The sequence below is a fragment of the Anopheles funestus genome, chromosome 3RL (assembly GCF_943734845.2).
Source record: "Anopheles funestus chromosome 3RL, idAnoFuneDA-416_04, whole genome shotgun sequence".
Taxonomy (NCBI): domain Eukaryota; kingdom Metazoa; phylum Arthropoda; class Insecta; order Diptera; family Culicidae; genus Anopheles; species Anopheles funestus.
Window position 1 is genome coordinate 23239238 of NC_064599.1, and position 16503 is coordinate 23255740.

At 43.3% G+C, this 16503-nt stretch overlaps 2 protein-coding genes across 11 annotated transcripts in view; one reads left to right on the plus strand and one right to left on the minus strand.

Annotated features, from left to right (window-relative positions):
- Positions 1–16503, plus strand: part of LOC125771931 (phospholipid-transporting ATPase ABCA3-like) — a 256720-nt gene that overhangs the window by 189433 nt on the left and 50784 nt on the right. The gene's annotated exons all lie outside the window — the stretch shown is intronic.
- Positions 1–16503, minus strand: part of LOC125771961 (uncharacterized) — a 59479-nt gene that overhangs the window by 38401 nt on the left and 4575 nt on the right. Inside the window, exon 1 of one of the 10 annotated variants that reach the window (XM_049443190.1) lies at positions 1428–5229. The exons of 7 other annotated variants lie outside the window; for them this stretch is intronic. In XM_049443190.1, coding sequence (XP_049299147.1) covers positions 1428–2061 — 634 coding nt within the window. In that variant the 5' untranslated portion in view covers positions 2062–5229. Of the gene's footprint in view, positions 1–1427; positions 5230–16503 lie in introns of those variants that run through there. 2 more of the 10 variants (XM_049443189.1, XM_049443191.1) reach the window with 2 other exon arrangements.

The following is a 16503-nucleotide window of genomic DNA, read 5'->3' on the forward strand; positions in this document are numbered from 1 at the left end:
TGAAAAAAACCCCCAAAAAAGTCTAAAAATAACCTTCTTCCATACACAATTTCGATCTCAAGATGTTGATCTTCAGTACACAAATGTTTGTAGAAATTGTCGCGTTGTCCCTTGGTCAATGTCGCAGAAAGTAAAAGTAAAAATCCACCACCCGGACGCTCCCACAAGACGCACACACGCTCCCGAACGCACACACCAACACGTACGTAGGTCTTCCCACCGTGTCCCAAGTGTCCGAAAACTGTTCGGTTGGCCAAAAAAAAACTGGTCCGCCTGATGGCAAGAAATGGTTCCCTGGGTGCGTATTATTTGTGCACAGCGAAGCACTCACATCGCGCACATCCATGTTTGCACGCACACCGGTTACGCTCCTGTGTTCCGTGTTGAGATACGATTGGGTCAAGTTGTTGATTTTTTTTTTTTTCGGCAACCAGACCAACCCCATCATCACGATCACCCTTCAACGGACGCGAGGAAGCGAAATGAAATGGAAAGTTTTTGCCTTCGAAACTTTGGCGTGGACGAATCTTTCAAGTAATGCTTGATGCAGACCTGTTTTACACGTCTGGTGCTTAGATGTGTTTCTGTGCTTTTCGGCAACGTCACTCAAGGTATCCCTTAGGGCAAAGTCGTTTGGGTTGCAGCACGTTAACCCAACAATGGCTGGCCGGGTGTTGCTCAATACGAACTGCGCCGGAGACATTAACGAGCGGTCGGGAATGGAACCCGTCGCTGAAGAAAACACATTCCGTTTGTCCGGTACTGATGTCCGTGCTGTTCGGCCCAAGACACACGTCTGGGAATGTGATTAATGGTGAACTGGTATGTGATTTTCCTGGACATGAAAATTGGAACTTTTGCGAAGAGTACCGCAGATCCGGGATTCTAGGGTCATCCAGGTTTGATATCTGTTCAATGTCACCTAGGAATGTTGCGAAACTTTCTTTTAAACTTACAAAACCAGTTTTTCATGAAAAATACTTCAATACATCTATTTGAGTTCATTTCAATAATTATAAATTTTGGGACAAATAGCGTACATCTACTATTCGCCAGAAATCCCAGGGTAATAGATTGGAAGAATAGAAGACTCCTGTGGAAAGCCAAGACCACAAAGTGGTTCTTGTGTTGTACAAGACAAAGACGAAGGATATATGCACTACAGTTGATAATAATAAGAGGTTACGCCAGCATAGAAATAGCACGGGAAGTTCTAGGAAGAGGAATTCTATGTAACCGTTCTAAGTCGAATGTTACCAAAGACAAGAAGAAATATAAATAGCAAAGAAATTCAAGTCATTCGCAATTGTAATCATATTTAAAGCTATTAAACACCGAAAAGTGCCATAAATAAATGTATCCTTTCAATACAAAAACCCAAAGCAATAGATCCGAAAAACCGATGCTATACGAAACGAACACATTACCGTTTAGATATGCGTGATGTCTCCAAAGCTGCTGCACCTGGTACTGTGTGATGCTGTTGTTATTGTTGTTACCATTACTATTGCTGTTGTTGTTCAGGTTAATCGTATTGTTGTTGTTGTTATTATTATTGGCTCCATTGTTATTGTTGTTGCTGGTATTCTGGTGGATGGCCTGCAGTAGCTGCGAGGTTGGAGGCAAATTTTGTGTGCCGCCATGATGAATTCCGGTCAAACCGTTCGCTCCCGGTGTGTTGCTGGTGAGCAAATTTTGATGCGTCTGTTGCTGCTGCTGTTGGTGTTGCTGGTGTTGTTGCTGTTGCTGTTGTTGCTGCTGCTGCTGTTGTGGACCCATATTAAGCCCTCCGACATTGGTCAGATGTTGGAGGTTGTGGACGACTTGCTGAAGCGGCATACCGATCGGCAAGATGCTGGGTGGTGGCATCGGCCCAAGCAGCTGACTGTGTACACCGTTGTTTCCGGGTCCCATACCATTGTGACCGCCTCCAGGACCACCACCACCTCCCGCGGGTCCATTACCGTTCGAGAGTATCTGGATGTGGGGCGATGGGGACGGCGTCGGAGGGCCGATGTTCATGGTGGACACCGGTGGCAGGGGTTGAAACTCCATATTCATTTTAACGCGTTATATTAGCAGGTATATCAAGCGGAGTATCTTAAAATTACCAAATATATTGCACTAAACGGTTGATATTAAACATTCGAGGTATTCTTTTGTATCCTTCAAAACAGGACGCACTCACTGTTGCACTAACACCTACGAGAACGCTTTAGTCAACACCGCAGTGAAAGATTTCAATTTCCCACACACTCACGATTTGTTTTGTTAGGAATTCAACACTACTTTCTCACTCAAGAACGATATTACCAGAACCACAAACACTTTTCACAACCAAACAAACGCTTCGAAGAAGCGACTTTTGGGCCACGCACACTACTTTTTGGAATGCCACTACAGCAAACATACGGCGCAACACTGCATCATGATAAGTATTTGCATGCGTCGTTTCTGATTACTGATATTCCCATTTGCCGTGCCAACTCACGCCATGTTAATTGGTTTGGATGCTGCTGCACTAGCGTTAAACGATGGGAGACGGGAGATGCACTAAAACCAAAATCACCCACTCACTATCATGCGTACGCATACACGGATACACGCAGAAACACACGAACTAGAGCCGTCCGGTGAATACTAAATATGGCGGCGATCGGTCTACTTCTAGGAGTTAGAATGGGGAAGAAGGAACATAAAACTAATCAACAAGATGTCTAATATCGGATGGAACGAAGTTGTTGGTGTTGTGGTTGCGGCGGCTCACAGAGCGAAAGGCAAGCGGTTGTGTGTGACCGCAACGTCGGGACCGGTCGGCACTACGATCAGAGACATCGGAGAACAACGTACAAGGGATTTAGCACCCCAACAACATCACCCACAGTATGAACCCGACGTCAACGATTACTGCCAATAATCTCTTCCAGCGGGACTAGTTCCACGAACGTTCCCCAAATATTCCGATATCTGGACAATCTTCACCTAACCCAAACGCGTAACGAATGCGAACCACTGCAGTGACTTTCCCGGGCAGTGTGCTACCGAGAACTTCCGAGGAAGAGAGTACTACTCCACCGCGCACACTTGGAACGGGCTTGACTGCTTCTGCCAAAGCGTTCCTAGCGTCCAGGGCTAGGGTAGCGTCGGACGGCAGCGCTCTGTGTGTACTATTTTTTGCCCCTTCCTCTCACGGGTCCTACACTTCCACTCGCGGTCAGTTCCGCACCCAACCCAAGAACCCGCGTATGCAAATGCATATACTGTGTACGGGAGTATGAACGCGCGCGCGCGCCGGTGCTGACCTTGTACGTGCTACACCATGCGTTGCGGGTCGCACTTGCCGCTTTTTTCTACTCTGTATTGTTGCGCTCTTCTCTATTCAAATCAGTGGCCGGTGGGATGGCAGTGTGTTCTAACTCGCGAACTTAGAACAACTAACACTCTTGCACGGTATGCAGCTGATGCACACGCACGTGAAGCGCACGGAACGCGATGCAAAACTTGCGAACTTGTGGACGTACAGTCAGACACTGATCGGCACCGTGGAAACCGCACAAAACCTTCGGGAACACCGGCAACACTGGATCGGGAATGGCACCTACACAGATAGAACAGCTTCCCACGGGACTGGAGTGGCAAGTCGTGTCTAGTATACTCGTTGAGCAGTGCGCTTAGTATACTGGTGTGGTGCTTTTGTATGTAGAGACCCGATCACTTCAGCCGTGAAACTGCTCAGTTCTTCAGGAGTTACTTTTAAATTCTCCAGAACTCTAAGACTATTACGCACTCGCTATATCTAATCAACTCAATATGATGTCTTCACCTCTACTGGAGGTATTGTATTTCTCCGACCTGAGTACACTATGTCGCAGCGTTGAGAATCTTTTCGCAAACTAAGAACCTACAAGAGCCAACCCGCGTGTCCCCTTGTGGAGGGTAGGGTGCTTTACGGTACCTAGACCCCGGGGACTGGTGGCAGCAGCAAGGGTGGCACACACAACGGACAACAGCTCTGGGAGCACAGCGTTACACAGGGACAACACAAAACCACGGAACGTCAGTACGCGATCGCGCACGATCGACCTCGGAACGAAGAGTAAGCCCAGCGAAGCCAACGTCAAGCTCGCAACGCCACACACTTCCAGGGGCTACGGTTCGGGTTCGGGGATGGTCGCGAATCCCCCGCCAAAAAAAAAACCACACACACACACCCTGGCACCCTCACCTTCCAACTTCGTCACTCTCACCGTGGCCGTGCGCTTACCGATCACTTTCACTCTTGCGCGTGCAGACGGCAACGACAACGATGACGTCCCGCACAAAACCTCATGGGCAGATGGCACATCGGAACTACCGCTGTTCTCTCTCTCTCTCTCTCTATCGCCTTTTCTTGCTCATTTGGAGGGGATACCTCTTCATTTCCCACTCTGGCTCGAGGCTTTGCAACCCCTTTCACCAACCATGCGGAAGTTGTGCACGCATACAAGCGAGAAACCCGAACCGAACTCAAGTGAAAGTAGCGCCACGGCTATTTCCCGCTGTGTACCTGAGCGGGTGCGCTTCTGTTTCGCCGACTGTGTTCTCTGTTGCGCTGCACTGCTTTCGCAATATTTTCCGCGTCGGGATCACCAGATTTGGATGGCCATGCTCCAGTGTACGGGGGAGCCCATTAACACACACACACAAAAACACTCCGACGGTAAACCGTCGTAAAATCAGTTCCTGTGCAGGTAGATGCTGTCGTGAGATAAACTGACAGTACGAGGGTTAGGAGGGCTTTTTGGCCAACAAAAAACAACAAACTAGTCAGTTCTCTCTTTCTTCTACACGAAAGCTTAAAGCTTGGCACAGTGCGAAAGAGGGATGCTATCGGAAAAGAGGGTGAGTGGGGTTTTTTTGGAGGGAAGTATGGGAAACACTTTTACTTTCTTTGTAGCTTCCCTTTCTGGCAAACGTTGCGCTCGTACACTTTTCTACAGCTGGGCACCTTTGCCGGAAGTGTTTAACGGAATGCGTCTCGGGGAAATTGGATGGCCGGGTGGGGAGAAATAGCACACCCACCCTTCCCCCAAAAAAGTGATGGGAAAAGTGCATGGGCCGGCAACCGGTGGGCGAGTGTGGGGAGAGCAGCACCAATAGAAGAGGAAACGAACGAGAAAATGCAAACAATAGGAAAAATCGTAATACACCGAGACGCGCCCGGTATCCAGCGTGTTTTGCGTATTACGTGATGCAAGAAATAATCACCGAAGCAAATACACGCGCACATACACACTCGTAGCAACGGGAACTCGATATACACACATACGCGCGCACACACACACGCACACTAGAAGCAGTCGATCGCATCGGGTCGCGCCCGTTGCGGAACTGACGCGTACAATAGATTAGGCCAAATGGCGCTTAAAAAGACGCTACAGTGTTTGACGCTCGGTGTGCGAAACGGTACTGTGGCCGTGCCGCGTTCGGGTGACTTCGACGTGACACACAACAGCCCCGAAGATAAGGGTGCCCTAGCCGCGGAAAACTAACCACCCCAAAGCGACCGGAGTTTGCTCATGCGCCCTTTGCTGTTTGGGTGGGTTTTCCGTAGACTTTTGGTGTGCCGATAACTTCCAAGTGGGTGGGGTTGTTTTTTGCCCAGCTGCTACATGGAGAGGAAAAGCACACGGAAAAGCTTTTGGTCTATTGCTGAACGTATGATCCTACGGCGCTGATTGGATAAGGACACTCCCATTCAGGATGTTGCTTGTCTAGGTGTGATAGATGTGTGTATCCAGTCACTCCACTGGAGTATAAGTTGTTGGGATATGATTGGAAAATGATGATTAGTAGGAAGTCGTTGAAGATTTTTTACGCATTTTTTTAATGAAAAATTCTCAAGTATCCTATACTACTCCCTTTAATAGAGTCATAAAAACCCTAGTTCTCATATGCAATTCCGTTCCCTTGCAATAGCTTATTGGACATAAAATTGGTGGCCTACTGATGATAGTGTCAAGATCCATACGGTCACCCTATTGGTACCCTTTACGCTCCAGCGTACGCAAAAGGGTTGGGAGCCGATTCTAAGCGATTAGACGCGGGTCGAGTCACCCGGCACGTTCTAAGTAGCGTGTACTGTCCAGCACCAACCATTATCAGTGACTCGCTATTTGAAGACAGTGTTGATTTATTTCTCGTTTTTGTGTACAACACAAACGGTCCCTATCGTCTCCACTTCACAAAAGGGCGGGATCGTAGAGGGCAAAGTATACACCCGGTTGGGCGGTTTTGTTCAGCGTGGCAGATGAGTAAGTGGGCACTCGTCTATGTCGTGGGTTATTTTACAAACACCTGTACAACGAAAAAACGGGTGGCCCTTTTTTGCACTGGTATGGTCCTGATGCACAATCGTATCGATTGAAAAATTAATTCACTTTTTCAGTTGCTTCGGGGCTACCACTACAACAACCGATCCGGCAGTGGTGTACAACAATTCCCTCTCCAGCCTGGTTGAGAAGATGGTTGTGATCGTTTAATTACAACTACCGATGGGAAACGACAACGACACAACAAAAAATGAACAGCCCGCTCTAATGCAAGTAAACCTACTCCATTCGGTGGCCCAATGGAGGGTGGTCTATGCAGGGTTGGAGTTCGCTAGGGGAAGTTTAGATTGGATCACCTTCCCTATCTATCTGCCTGCCAGCTTCCGTCTGTGATCGTGCGATCGTGCAAAAGCGTCAGTATGTGAACGATCAATTCAATCGTCGTTGCAGTACGTGCGGAAGCAAACGGTGCAATGGATGCTGGGGGAGATATGTGCACCGGAACATCATTTGCATCCCTCTGCCAACCCTCCTCTGGGGGTAACCGTGGCAAGGGTAGCCGAAAGGCGATTATAATGTTAGGAACTAAAGTCAATGCGGTGAAGCATGTAGTTACGTTTGAACGCGACCGTATGTGTGTGAGAAAAGATTGCAGAAAGACGCACAACTTGAAAGGTTTCCTCGCTGTAGTTATCAGATTTAATGTTTAACGCATACCTCGAACCATATAAACATTGCACAGGAACCTTCCATTAGGGAACCCTTATGTCACTTGAAACTATATGCTATTCTGTTATTAAATAATCAAAGTACCTCGATAATGAGGTATTTATATTGAGCAAAGAAAAATAGTAAACCTGGCTACAATTTTTTCCTGCCAGAGTTCATATGTACCATCTAGTGGGGATTCCATGGTGAGTGTGTTATCAGACAATATCGCTATAAATAAGAAATCAGCGAGTGTAAAAGACGTGGAAGGTTCTAAGCGAAGTTTAGGTTGTTATATACTTTTTATAGAGAAAATATATTTTTTATAGAGAAAAGAATTTTAGAATTTCAAAAGATTTACAAAACATAAGAAGTAAGTATATTCCACTGAAGTATATAAAGCAGCTTAGATATTTTAAATCAAAATTAGATACAATTTTTTACATCAAACGACGCTGATTCGATTAAGATTAAAATGTTTGAAGAAATCATGTAAATTATATTTAAGACTTCTCTCTATCCCTCCATCCTAGCTGTATCAGTTCACACGAGATGATGTCGCTTCTACCAGATAGCGACCGATTGTGATCGATTGCAGCCGCGAGTGCGAGTGTGGACACTGGAACCGGCCCTGTGTAATGTGTTTGTTTCCGTTTGTCGCAGCCCTCAGCCGACACACTGTGCTGGAACGTCACACAAACACCTTCCTAACACACTGCCTGACTTCGGGCAGTTTGTGACGGACTGCAGCAACCGCAACAACCGCGACTACATTCGCGATCGGCGCCGCGTCACCAATTGCAGCGACCGGCACGAGCGCAATTGCAATTAAGCGCACGAAGAACGCATCGCCCTGTGCTCTGCGGTGTGTGCATGTGTGTCTGCGTGTGGTTTTGTGTGCACTCTAGAAGCGACAGTCCGCGCCAGTCATCATCAGCCTCATCAGCACGAAATGAAGTCGTTCGAGCGGTCGGTTCTGGCACAGTTTCAAGATCAAGTTCTAGGATAGTGGCTATGGCGGTCGCATTCACCTAAACGGGACCCACATTGTGAGTGAACTGTTCAAGGCCATTCTCGGCCTATGAATCTTGGTGCTGGAACGGGCTGAAAGGAAGTACCGCAAACCGATTTACCCCGTTCCAGGGCAACCGTTTAAGACATTAAGACGCCTGATGCATCTGGGGCCGCTGTTGGGCCGCGGTGCTAACCAGCTAACCAAAGTTCTGCAAAACGGTAACTGCAACTGTGCAATTGTGCGCACCGATGCCGGGACGTGTGGGTTTTGTTGGGAGATGCATTTGCATCTTTTGCGCAATAGAATTGATCAAACGGCGCAGCCGCCATGCATGGGATAGAGTCGGTGGAATGACGCGCTCGTTTAGAGAACGGTTGGCATTTCAATTAGGCGACGCTTAATCACTTTTGAAATGTTCTTTTTTTGTGCACGGTGCATGTGGCTACAGCACACCAGCTGTGCTGTTATTCTTTCGCATATGAGTAATATAAGATTTTCATAATATTTTATGACGAATTTACTTTAATGTAATATTTAAAAAAAAAACTATTCTACCCTCTAAAATAATAATATTGTTAGATTTCGCTAGACAGGCTATTCCCAAATGAAACTAAAAATATTGTTATAGCAAATAGTTGCCAGTACACTTCACTTGATTATCATAGTGTTACAATGTTTAAAGCTTGAAATTGACTCCTTTATTGAGAGTAAAAGTTAGTAAAAATACTAACTTCACACACTGCGGTACATGGTGTTCTAATTCGATCAACTAAAATTTATTACTCTTCGCAATACATAGGCTAGGTGACCCAACCATGGTAGGTGACCCAACTATAATAAGTAAGCAAAATAGAGAATCAGGGTTTTTCATAGTATATTTTGGCTAATATTATGTGATTCATATTACTCAGCAGTGTGCAATTTGTATAACATGAAATATATTCTAGACCTCTAATGTTTTAGAAGCAAAATAAATGAATCAATATAAGAATCATAAGCCGAATAAGTCCAATAATCAATATTTAATATTACTAATATTTCATTTCTAACAATGCACAAATGTACTTGTACAAAACATAATAATTTCAATTTCATACAAACCGCAATATTGTACGTATGTGAGCCCTCAACTGCTCATCCGTGAAAATTGTCAAAAAATCTAAATTAATTTTTTTTTCTGAACCATGTCATATTCTTTAACGTTCTCTGGACTAAAAATTTTAACATTCTTATACCTATTTAATTATTTGATGTTCAGATAATTCTTCTACTAAACTCATGTGCTAAAAAGTTAAGACTTAAAAAAGGCAATTCTTATCCGTTTTTCCATTTTTAATTTACATTGGTTTTGCAACCAGAAGATCCAACCAAAAACCATTTTGTAAAATAAATTAATATTTAATACTTTAAGCTTCTTCATCATTCTTAAACACTTTTTTCCCTACCGGTTCTGCAGTGCTCAGAAACAAATTAACAAGCCATCACACGCAGCTAGTCACTCGGAAGTCTAAAAGCTAGATTAATTAAATTAGAGACGACATTTATGCAGAGTGTGCGTGCTTTCCTATTGTTCCACTTCACCAAAAAGACTAGCACAACACAAGGAAACATAATCACAAAAAGTGGATCATCCGAAACCGATGGTTGGTGCACCGGAAAACATCGTCCTTGCCTTACCATGTACCATTTCTTGTTCACTCCCACCGCAAAACGGTTTGCCCAGTCACTAGGGCTTGGGAAAATTTCCAGCATTTTCCTTTCGCTGCACTATTCCCGCAACAATTTAGCCCACATTTGCCGCGTTCGGGGGGAGGGACGCATTGAAGATACACAATACGGCCTACCGTGGCAGGTACTGGTGCTGGTGTGTGTGTGTGTGTAAAAGCGAATGGAATGGGTATACTCATTCCATTAGGGAGAAAAGGAAAAACAGGGGAGCGGGAGGTGGAGGTTTTCCTCATGCCGGCTGGGCGACCGAGCGAAACCGTACGGACATACGGCAAACATGTTACGCAATGGACGAGAAACGTTCGGTTTCCCCCTTCGGTGTGTATGTGGTTTGCAGCAATGGAACAAATTTTCTTCCGCGGTACGTAGAAAATGGAACTTACGTTGAGGGGTTGTAGAAGTAGGCACCCTTAAGACTAGTTTTCCTCCATTTACCCCCTCCCGATCGAGATTACTTTCTCAAGTACGTTTGAGTTTCGATGTTTTTCTTTTACAAGTTTTCCTTTTTTTATTTTTACCCACCCCGCACAGCTTCTGACAATGTGATGTTATCGGGCAGACCGGACACCATGAATCGGTTTTCCAAAACATGTGTAGAAAAATCCCACCCAAAATCTCCACCATCTCATGTGCACTCGTTGAAGTCACTTCGTGGTGGAGATTTACCGAGCTAAAAGCAAAATGTAGTGGTGTATCATCATTTGGGACCGTCTCGTAGGACTAATTTCTTGCTGATTGATGTCGGATTTCGGTTGCAATCCAAAGAGTGATGGATGAAAATTGACCGAGAGTGACATGTTAATACGGGGCCGCACACAAAACATCGAAAAATCATTCTCAGCTTTTCTGGTCTGCTTAGCCGATAAAACCGATAAGAGTATTAGCACAAGGTGAGATGATTTGCTTAGTTTTGCAGAAAAAGGTTTTTTTTGCTTTTTGTTGGGATGTGTTACACACTCCACTCGGCTCCCATCGCAACGTTTATGTGCAGCATCATTTTAGCTCTTGTTTTGTAGAAAAGTGCTTCAATCTTTTACCCACAAACTTTGCTCGGCAAATATGAAATATGAATCATTTCTAACATTGGCATATTATTTATCATCCTCAACCATACAACCCTCAACGGGCTCCCCCCAAAAGGGACTAATGTGCGTTTTATTAAGGGATGGTGAAGCCTTTCAAATACCACCCACCGATAGGTACCACCACCATCACCACCAATACTTCAGCGAATCGATTTGAAGTTGATTAATCTTTCGAAAGCAATCGGATCGCATCTCGGCGGAGAAACGCGTGGTCCTTTTTGTGCCCGTCGATAACGATCGAACCTGCCGTGCACAAAACACTCGAAGGGCTCGACTCCATGCAGGCACGGATAGGGTTGTACTGATGAAGGTAGTGCAACCACCACTACCCACTTGGGACGGTTTTTTCGGCTGCCAAAGGGCCTTCTCTTTCTTGTTTGTGTTTCATCAAGGGGCCCACCAAAGTCACTCGAGAAGTGATGGGGGGATTTTTTTTGGGGGAAAATTAAACGACGGAGATTCCTACGGAGATCTGTAGTTCGGAAGAAAGTGAATGGTTGTACACCTTTTTTCCTGCTTCTTCTTACGCTTCATTCGGCTGCTGCGGCAAATTTCGGCGAAGCGCACCAAGTGCCCGAAACTGGTCGAGCTCACATTTCTTGTTTGACGCTTGGTGAGGACTGCGTGTCTTGAACACGTGGACAGCCGAGCCTTGGCAACGTGTCTTTCAAGCACTGTGGGTTGATACTTTTTTGTCCGTTAAGTTAGATTGTTTGATCGTAAGTAAAGGGTTTTGATTTTTTTTTGCTGTAATTTTTACTTTGCAACGTCCTCTGAGTTATTCACGATGCATCAATTTTTTATCTTTATTTGAATATTTCTTGTTGCTTCATGTATAGTACATATTTTCCTTTCTGCTTCTTTTCATATGTTTTTCATCATATTCTCCTTTTACACAATTTTATTTTTCATTTTTGTATATATTGATAAGTTGTTTCTTGGTTCATTTGTTCATCTAAGTTAAGTTCAGAGACTTAACAATATGGGTTCTGCCATTCGACTACTGTGAGTCATATTGATTACTTTTGTGTCAAAGTGGTCAGAGTGATCGACTAGTTTCATTCGTATCTATCTAAAACCCTCTTTTTTGTAAATTGCATGATTTGCTTATTAGTTTAGCCGTTCCTATTTTCCAATGATTTTTTTTGAAAATTTTCAGCAGTAAGCCTAGTCGCGGATTTAATAGTTAAACATTTTCTACAAATGTTGCAGATTTTTTCTTTCCTCGAAATGTATTTCAAGTAGCCAATCTTTAATTCTTTTTGATATTTTCAGAAATTCTATAAGAACATAAACAAAACACAAAAATTGTTATATTTCTTACATGCAGTAAAAAAATATAAATCCTGTTTATTTGGCATTGTTTCTCTATCTCAAATTAAATAGATTATCTTTCAACCACGATATTATGCAATCCAAACTTTCGATTGATGTTAGGCGATATTGACATAAACTTTATTTTTTTTAACTGTTTCAAACATTGTTTTCGAATTTTCAATAAATATATTACCATTTCATCCGAAACTTAAGATGGAGGAATTTTATCTACCTAACATATCGTACCATACCACTCGTAGTTAAATGGAAAACCCATGTTGATGTGCACAAAGTTCAGCCACCTTCCTGCCTGACGGTGTTCGGCCAGACTAATTGTGCCGGACTGGGGTCATCCACGGAAACGCATCACCGTTTTGGATGGAGCATCAAATCGCAAGCGGAAATGATCATTTCCTGTAAGATGCACATGTTTTGTATCTGTGTGCGTGATTTTTTTCTTTTTAGCTCTTCTCATCGTTTCGTTTCGGCAGGTCAATCACCTATCGATCGATCGCCATCATCAATCACGAATCAACGAGCTTGTGGCATTCGGAAAATTGCGCCCTGCCGTCGAAAGAGTGAGAGAGAGAGAGAAACAAAAATCAAACCGTTGAAGAAAAGTCCTCCCACATTCACCTTTCGTAATGAATTTCCTCTGTGAAGCAAAAGATGAGAAGGGAAAGATAAGTCGGTATGCCGAAAAATGCCAATGTTCGATTGTTCGATCGATCGATCATGCGTTCATTTGGACCACAGACGGATGGGTAGGCGAGAGGCCGTCATTCCGTCTGCGGTGGAAAGATTTTTCTCTCAAAAAATTTTCAACCAAACTAGCGAATCAGTGATTTAACAAAGCCCACTGCCGAAAACGAACCGCGTGCGTCTGGTCTAGCAGTGAGCCCCCGACATGGCAACCAAACATTGGCTGGCTGGTAGGAAGTAACTGAAAAAAAAACCTTCCAAACCGCACCGAATTTGTGGAAAAACGACGCGAGACGAGTAAAAGCTACCGGGAAGGTAGGTAATAAGTCAATTAAAATCTCTTCTCGCCACCGTGCAATCGGCGGAACCACCGAACTTTGTGTTGCCGAATCACCACTTTTCCGATCTGACCGTCGCGTTTTGCCTCGTTCCCTTCCGACCTGGCGGCTGCTGGAAAAGTGCGTCGCATGAAAGACGTGGAGAGGTGAAAAAACGCTAGTACACAACGCAGATTTACTGTTTGTAAACGAACAAACCAACAACAACAAAAAATCCGACTTACCAGCCGCCAAAAAACCCATAACCCAAACGATGCCACAAGCGACAAAGCCCGAGATGGAGAGGGGAAACAAAAATTAATGTGCAAGCGAGAGAACGAACCATTTCGCCAGGCGCCCGAAAAACACACCTCCATGTCGCACACAACTCCATGCTCATGTGACGGACACGAAAGAAAGAGAAACCAACCTTCCAAAAATTCGAGTTTTGGTTGTGTGTGCGGGAGGGAATGTTAATAGGGTGGGTAACAGGGGTGAGTTGGCCAGAAGGGGCCCCGGAAAGGATGGTCGAAATTTCACTTTTACAAAACGAAATCGAAAGTTGTTCCAAAGTTCGGCATGTCTGGTACGCGCCCAGGGATCGTGGGTTCGCCGTCTGGATGGATGGGTTTCGCTCGTGATCTTGTAGGGTAGGTTTTATTTATTTTTTCCCCCTTCGACGGTGTTGGTTTGTCTTTGAGGGGTGGTACGGTAGAAGAGAGGATGTGTCATGTCTTAGAGACATGTTTTAGAGCATTTGCGGGACGTGTAGTGCGTGGCACGTGCCAGACCACTTTACGAGCTGTACACGAGTTGTTGAATTACCGAGCGTCGCAAAAGATCTGTGTGCTTGGGTTGCGATCGACAGATATTAGTATATTTAATGCACTACAGGACATTCATTATTAAAGAAACAATTGTTATGTAGGACTTATAAATTTGATTGTTCAAAAGTTTATACAATCCATAGTGAAGCCTTAATTTGATTATAAAAATAATGGAAAAATAATTCAATTATCTGAGTATTTTCAAAATAATTTATTTGTATTTTAAATTTCACATATTTATTATTTTGCGTAATCATTTTCACTTTTTAGTTCCAAATATATATGCGGTTAGTCATCAATACGGCCAGGCCGTTCTATCTGAATAAAAAAAAATATACATATATATGCGGTTAGTAAAACTCACACGTTTAATATTATTACTTAAAAATAAACTTTGTTTATCCTGAAATTAAAAATAGACTTTCTCATTCGTTAATTCAACAATTCGACAGGAGACAATTCATGTCCAGATCATATACCAGATCATAATAAACACGGCTAGAAATTACGGTTTTTGAGAAGGATGAAATAATTGGCACAGCTTAATAATTATTGTTCAAACAAATAAATCACCGCATTTGGTTGTATATTTGACGTTCAATGTATGAATCGATCAACATTTGCTCTGTTCTCACAACAATGACCATTACAGGGTTGTTTATATTTTTCATCAAACCAGAAAACCCGACCGGGGATGAGTGGTTTTTTGTGAACTCCGGGAAAACCCATTGTCAACCGCCCCAAGAGCTGATTATTACTTCGCTCTAATTGGATTATCATCGACAGTGGTGTGGCATATGCGTGCGTATACGTTAGTGATATTGGTTGCCCTTTTCCGACGACGACCACATGAACTACGGTCATCGAAACCACGTTGGCAATTGGCTTAAGGGCTCCCGATCCGGTTGCCATGGCCATCCTCACGTGGCTTGCGGTGTCCCAGGCGCATTAGTGCACATTCTGCACTCCCTTTTTTCCGACCGCTCGGTTCATGTATTGATGTATGAAGACAAAGCATGAAAAGCAGCACTTGCTGTTGTGACAGTACGGAAGCGTTTGGTGGGTATTATACACACCGAAGGATAAGAATCCGTCTTAAATGTCAAGCGAAAATAGCGCAGCATTTTAATGCAAAGCCTGTTGCACTGTGTGTCAGCTGTGTGTGAATGCTGTTTGCTGCGAGGAAAACAATACCATGTCATCCCGTTTCAATGTCAACTTTGTATTTTTTAAATGCTTCTAGTGATCATTTTTATTGGACACAGTATAGCATATTTGATTAGTCCTGTGAAGCAATTATTTTTATTATATAGATTTCAAATCTGTCACCATGTCAAATTATCTTTGTATTTTATGTATGTATATATTTGTATTATATGTATGTGTCAATTTCAAACCGGTTTTGATAGTTGATCCCTTGTTTGACAGGTCAGGCAAAAATAGTAGCTTAGTACATAAGTTGTATCTTAGTACCCATGTTGTTTGTTATGGATCTTGAGTTAAATTGTACTGGTCATTAATATGAAATTTTGCAATAATTAAAAGGCAAAACAACTAGACAAACGTTTGTCCCTTTCCTATCCGAATGTTCCAATATAAAAATGACTCTCATCCTGGACGACAGAACATGACAGGATATTGCAATTTATTGGATATTTAAAGAAAACACTTCACGTTATTTTGAACAAGATGGGCATTATACAGAATCTTGGAGGTTGGGGTGATGCATATATAAAATACTCCAAAAACAAAAATGAATCAAGTGAGAGAATCAGAAAAAGCTACAATCAAGGTTTTCTTTAGTGTTTGGTGGGACTGTAAGGATATTGTATATTATGAGGTCTTGATATCAAGCTAAATTGTCAATTGGGACTTTTACTCCTAATATCTTGCATATTCAACAGTTTTGAAGTACCTCTCTCTTTATCTCTCTCTCTCTCTCTCTCTCTCTCTATCTTTTTTTCTTGTTGGTTTAACAATCCAGTCATGCCGGATATTCTGGGCTTACTGGATTCATCTAGTTGGTTATCTTAACTATAATATCCTCCTATTTTCACGCTGATAGAATTATCAAGCTACCATCCAATTGATAACAAAATCCAATATATTTTAAATTCGACTCCATCTTATTTATTTAACTATTTAAAAGGGACTAAAAATGCACTGGCTTTTTGCGATAACTAATCGTTTTAACGCTTTTTGCGTTGTCACAATCACTGCATACGCATTTGGAAAAAATATAAATAATTTATCATTATAACGACCCGTACAAAAACTAACTTTAGCTTCCGGAAGGTCTAAGCATTCAAAACCCGCCGTATTGTGCACCGTTCGTGTCATTAGAATATTTAGTTTGATTACGACTGTACGTGGATTTCCACATTGCAGAACCTTCCAGAACTTGAGCAGCTGGAATGTTGGCTTGATTTTGTTTTGTTCTCTTTTTGTACGTATTAGCTAGACATGCACGGTTCATCCGGCGGCCTATACCGC